Below are 5,000 nucleotides of genomic sequence, written 5' to 3'. Positions count from 1 at the left end.
TAAATGATGACACATGGTAACTCGGAGGTTTGCGCTGCTTTGCATAATAAACAGTGTGTGTTTGTAGGAGAAGCTTCCTGTGTCTAGTGTGTTGTTAGAACTCTAAAGAGGAATATGACATTAGAGCTGATTCGTGTGATCAGAACAGTAATGAGGTCCGAAAATAACCAGGAAAAAAATCTTCAATTTAGCTGAAGGATTTAATACAGAAGAAGAATAAAAAAAAAAACGTCAAAAAGTTTTATTTAATCAGATTCAACTTTAACATCCAGGTTTCCCCACATGAAGCTGGAATTTATCATCATAACAGTTTTATAAAAGACAAAATTAAACAAACAAACAAAGAAAATAAATCTATACAACTAACTATTACACATATGAAGTATTTTAAATAATGTAATTATAATTCTTGTAATTCAGCAGAATAAAATGCTGTTTTTAATCATTAATGAAATAAAAGTCTTATTATTATTATTATTATTATTAATCCTACTTGATGTGCACTGATGTTGGAGCATCTCATGAATGCATGTACTGGGACAGGGGTGGGGTGGGGTGTACAAACTTTTGCACTCAACTGTTCTTTCTTTCTCTTTTTATTTTTAGAGTGTGTGAGTATAGATAGTCTGTGTTAGACAGCTGCATAGCATTCGCAGTCTATCTCTCTCTCTCTCTCTCTCTCTCTCTCTTTAAGAGATAAATATAGCTGTACTTGAGGCCCAGTACTTCAGCGTGTTCAGTCCCAGAGCTGCAGTGTTGATATAAACACGGCGCTGGTGGCAGTTGCTAAGGCTGTTCATGTTCGTCTCTCCTTCTGCGAGCTCCGTCACTCTCTGACTCTCCGAGTAAAAACAAGATACAAAAAACCAACCCCGAGTGACTGAACGAGTTGAGTCATGAAAATAGGATGCGCTTCTCCTATAGCAACCCTCAGGTCACCAGGTGAGAGAGGACACGTGGCCTGTGACATACTCCGCCCTAGATGCCTGCCCCGGGGCAGTGAACGTTCCCCGTCATGCACCGTCTCAACTTCTGAGTAAACATGATGCTGATGTTTTCTAAGCCTCATTTACATGAGTGGAAGAGAAAAAGAGATGCAGTAGAATGGGGACATTTCTGCATGAACATCATGTAGATTATGGAAATGAGATGATTTTAATCTTGTTTTCTTTGAAAGTGGATTTTATTAAGGTGTGGACAGGTTCTAACACTGTAGCTCTAACACTGTAGCTCTAACGCTGTAGCTCTAATGCTGTAGCTCTAATGCTGTAGCTCTAATGCTGTAGCTCTAACGCTGTAGCTCTAACGCTGTAGCTCTAACGCTGTAGCTCTAACACTGTAGCTCTAATGCTGTAGCTCTAACGCTGTAGCTCTAATGCTGTAGCTCTAACACTGTAGCTCTAACGCTGTAGCTCTAACGCTGTAGCTCTAACACTGTAGCTCTAACACTGTAGCTCTAACACTGTAGCTTTAACGTTGTAGCTCTAACGCTGTAGCTTTAACGTTGTAGCTCTAACACTGTAGCTCTAATGCTGTAGCTCTAACGATGTAGCTCTAACACTGTAGCTCTAACGCTGTAGCTCTAATGCTGTAGCTCTAACGATGTAGCTCTATCGCTGTAGCTCTAACTCTGTAGTTCTAATGCTGTACTTCTAATGCTGTGGTTCTAATGCTGTACTTCTAACGCTGTAGTTCCAACACTGTAGCTCCTGCACAGTTCTAAATGAAAAGAATGTATGTCTAAAATAAATAATAATGAATAAGATATTACTATCTTTTATAAGATACTATCTATTATAAGATATTATATACATACACACTTACTTTTTTTAAGACACACCTGCACACTGGCTCAGTCATGCAGCTATCCAATCATCCTGAGGTGCTTTTCTGCTTACCACACTTATAAAGAGTGATGATTTTGAGTCAGTGTATGCTTCCTGTACGATCACAGACACCACTGACATCACAGACACCACAGAGATCACAGACATCACTGAGATCACAGACACCAGACATCACAGACGTCACTGACATCACAGACATCACAGACGTCACTGACATCACAGACACCACTGACATCACAGACGTCACTGACATCACAGACACCACTGACATCACAGACGTCACTGACATCACAGACACCACTGACATCACAGACGTCACTGAGATCACAGACACCACTGACATCACACGTCACTGACATCACAGACATCACTGAGATCACAGACACCACTGAGATCACAGACACCACTGACATCACAGACACCACAGACACCACTGACATCACTTAGATCACTGAGATCACTGACATCACTGAGATCACAGACACCACTGAGATCACAGACACCACTGACATCACAGACACCACTGACATCACAGACACCACTGACATCACAGACGTCACTGAGATCACAGACACCACTGACATCACACGTCACTGACATCACAGACATCACTGAGATCACAGACACCACTGAGATCACAGACACCACTTACATCACAGACACCACAGACACCACTGACATCACTTAGATCACTGAGATCACTGACATCACTGAGATCACAGACACCACTGAGATCACAGACACCACTGACATCACACGTCACTGACATCACAGACATCACTGAGATCACAGACACCACTGACATCACACGTCACTGACATCACAGACATCACTGAGATCACAGACACCACTGAGATCACAGACACCACTGACATCACAGACACCACAGACACCACTGACATCACTTAGATCACTGAGATCACTGACATCACTGAGATCACTGATACCAAAATATCAGTGAAGACTGCTTGCATTGTGTATGTGTGTGTGTGTATGTGTGTGTGTGTATGAGTATGTATGTGTATGTGTGAGTGTGTGTATGAGTGTGTGTGTGTATGTGTGTGTGTGTGTGTGTGTATGAGTGTGTGTGTGTGAGTGTGTGTATGAATATCTGTGTGTGAGAGTGTGTTTATGAGTATGTGTGAGTGTGTCTGTGAGTGTGTGTGTGTGTATGTGTGTGTGTGTGTGTGTGTGTATGTATGAGTGTGTGTGTGTATGTGTGTGTGTATATGAGTGTGTGTGTGTCTATGAGTATGTGTGTGAGTGTGTGTGTGCGTATGAGTATGTGTGAGTGTGTGTATGAGTGTGTGTGTGTGTGTGTGTGTGTGGCTCTTAACCTGAAGCCCATGACATGAATGATTCAGGTGGACCAGGATTCACAGTGGGAGTCGCTTAGCAACTGAAAGTCTATCCGTAGCACCCGAAAGCTGACAATGACCCAACTTTTCACCACTGCACACATACACACACATGGCCACGTCCAGACGCATATTCTCACACACACACACACACACACACACACACACAGAGGCTAGGTGACAAATTTGAGTCGGACTCCTCAATGCCTTTGTTGTCTTTCTGTTCCGTTTGCAGGATCGAAGTGGAGGCCTCCGTACAAAATGTCTAAACAGCCATCAACAAATGTAAAAGCTTTACAGGTAAGTGTGTGTGTGTGTGTGTGTGTATACTCTCACATTACTCCTGTCACGATCATGTTGATTAAATAAAAACGCACCAATACGTGTTTTTTTAAATAATTTAATGAAAAGCAGGTCCTGATTTAGAACGTTACACTTTGTTAATTGGCATAAAAACACATTTTAAATGCACACGGCATTACAGCAGCGTTTTCTTTTCACTTCTAAACGACTCACATCAAGCTTGATGATGTACAGAAATACCTAGAGAAATACATCGCCCATGCTGTTGCTCTGGTCACTGGAAATACATTTTCCCGTAAACACTCTGCGTATAAAAATAGACACGTGCAGACTTTAAGTTCTGCTCACTACTGGCTCAAATGGTTTCCATTCGCATTCGAGGATGAAAAAGAAATGTTTTGTATTAAAGCCTGAGAGCTGCAGGCTGAGGAGCATCAGAGAGGGGGAGAGATAGAGAGAGAGAGAGAGAGAGAGAGTGAGAGAGAGAGAGAGAGAGAGAGAGAGAGAGAGAGAGAGAGAGAGAGAGAGAGCGAGAGAGAGAGAGAGTGAGAGAGAGAGAGAGAGAGAGAGCGAGAGAGAGAGAGAGAGCGAGAGAGAGAAGGAAATAACATTATGAGCAGAATCACAGAGAGAAAAGCTCACATATAAACACTGCAGCCAAAAATAGACACGTTTTTCTCTTTCCATAAAAACTCTCCATTTACAGAAGTCATCTATAAAAAGCGGAACATTTACACAGAATGATAACGAAAGAGAGGCGTGAGGGGCAGCCGTGCATGCAGAGAGCTCGAGTGCACCGTCTCCTGTGACCTCTGACCTCTTTACATTCTTTCATATTTCTACACTGCCACGAAAAGCATTTTAACGGAGAAATGCGATACTGCGGAATTTATCACACGCGGATTATTTTCTCAAAGCAGCAGCTTCCCAAGTGTTTGTTCATTCATTCATTCATTCATTCATTCATTCATTCATTCATTCATTTATTTATTTATTTATTATACCACAGCAAGCTGCAAATGATTCTACATGTTATTTATTAAAATAAGACAGCTCGTACTTTTTATCCGTTTACATTCTGTTACATTCTGTCCTCAGGAATGTCCCTGACACTAGTGCTAAAGCGTTTCCATGGTAACATCTCAATCGCGGGGACTCGTGTTGTCTTTGTGTCTCACTAACTGGAAGAGAGAGAATAAAGTTCGGCTGCTGAGAGGGAACGAGTGTTTATAGCTGCTATAACAAAAGTGACAACAGGAAGTAACTTGTTTTGTTTCAGTTCCACAGCGCTAAATGTAACTATAAATAGATAAAAAGTAAATAAATATAAAAACTGTAATCGTTGGAGCTTGCAGTGATATTTAAGGAATAAAACACTTGTGATGTGCTGTTTTAGGAAAATAATCAATAACCAACAATCTGAGGTTCATAATAAACTGAGCTCAGCCTATTCCTCAGAGATGGTGAATCAAACCGAACAGAGCAGTGCATT

The 5,000-nt window shown here is 41.5% G+C and overlaps 2 protein-coding genes across 5 annotated transcripts in view; one reads left to right on the top strand and one right to left on the bottom strand.

The window, feature by feature from the left end:
* Positions 1-5,000, top strand: part of smpx (small muscle protein X-linked) — a 13,965-nt gene that overhangs the window by 4,668 nt on the left and 4,297 nt on the right. Inside the window, exon 3 of the mRNA XM_058376163.1 lies at positions 3,441-3,505. Within this exon, the coding sequence (XP_058232146.1) occupies positions 3,467-3,505 (39 nt within the window). The 5' untranslated portion in view covers positions 3,441-3,466. The remainder of the gene's footprint in view (positions 1-3,440; positions 3,506-5,000) is intronic.
* cnksr2a (connector enhancer of kinase suppressor of Ras 2a) overlaps positions 3,590-5,000 on the bottom strand; it is a 118,787-nt gene continuing 117,376 nt past the window's right edge. For all 4 annotated transcript variants that reach the window (XM_058376154.1, XM_058376155.1, XM_058376158.1 and 1 more), the window contains one exon: positions 3,590-5,000. This exon is cut by the window's right edge and continues 635 nt beyond it. The gene's annotated coding sequence lies outside the window, so the exon portion shown is untranslated.

The sequence above is a fragment of the Hemibagrus wyckioides genome, linkage group LG23 (assembly GCF_019097595.1).
Source record: "Hemibagrus wyckioides isolate EC202008001 linkage group LG23, SWU_Hwy_1.0, whole genome shotgun sequence".
Classification (NCBI taxonomy): Eukaryota; Metazoa; Chordata; class Actinopteri; order Siluriformes; family Bagridae; genus Hemibagrus; species Hemibagrus wyckioides.
The sequence above is the reverse complement of the archived record's forward strand: the minus strand, read 5'-3'. Positions and strand labels throughout refer to the sequence as shown.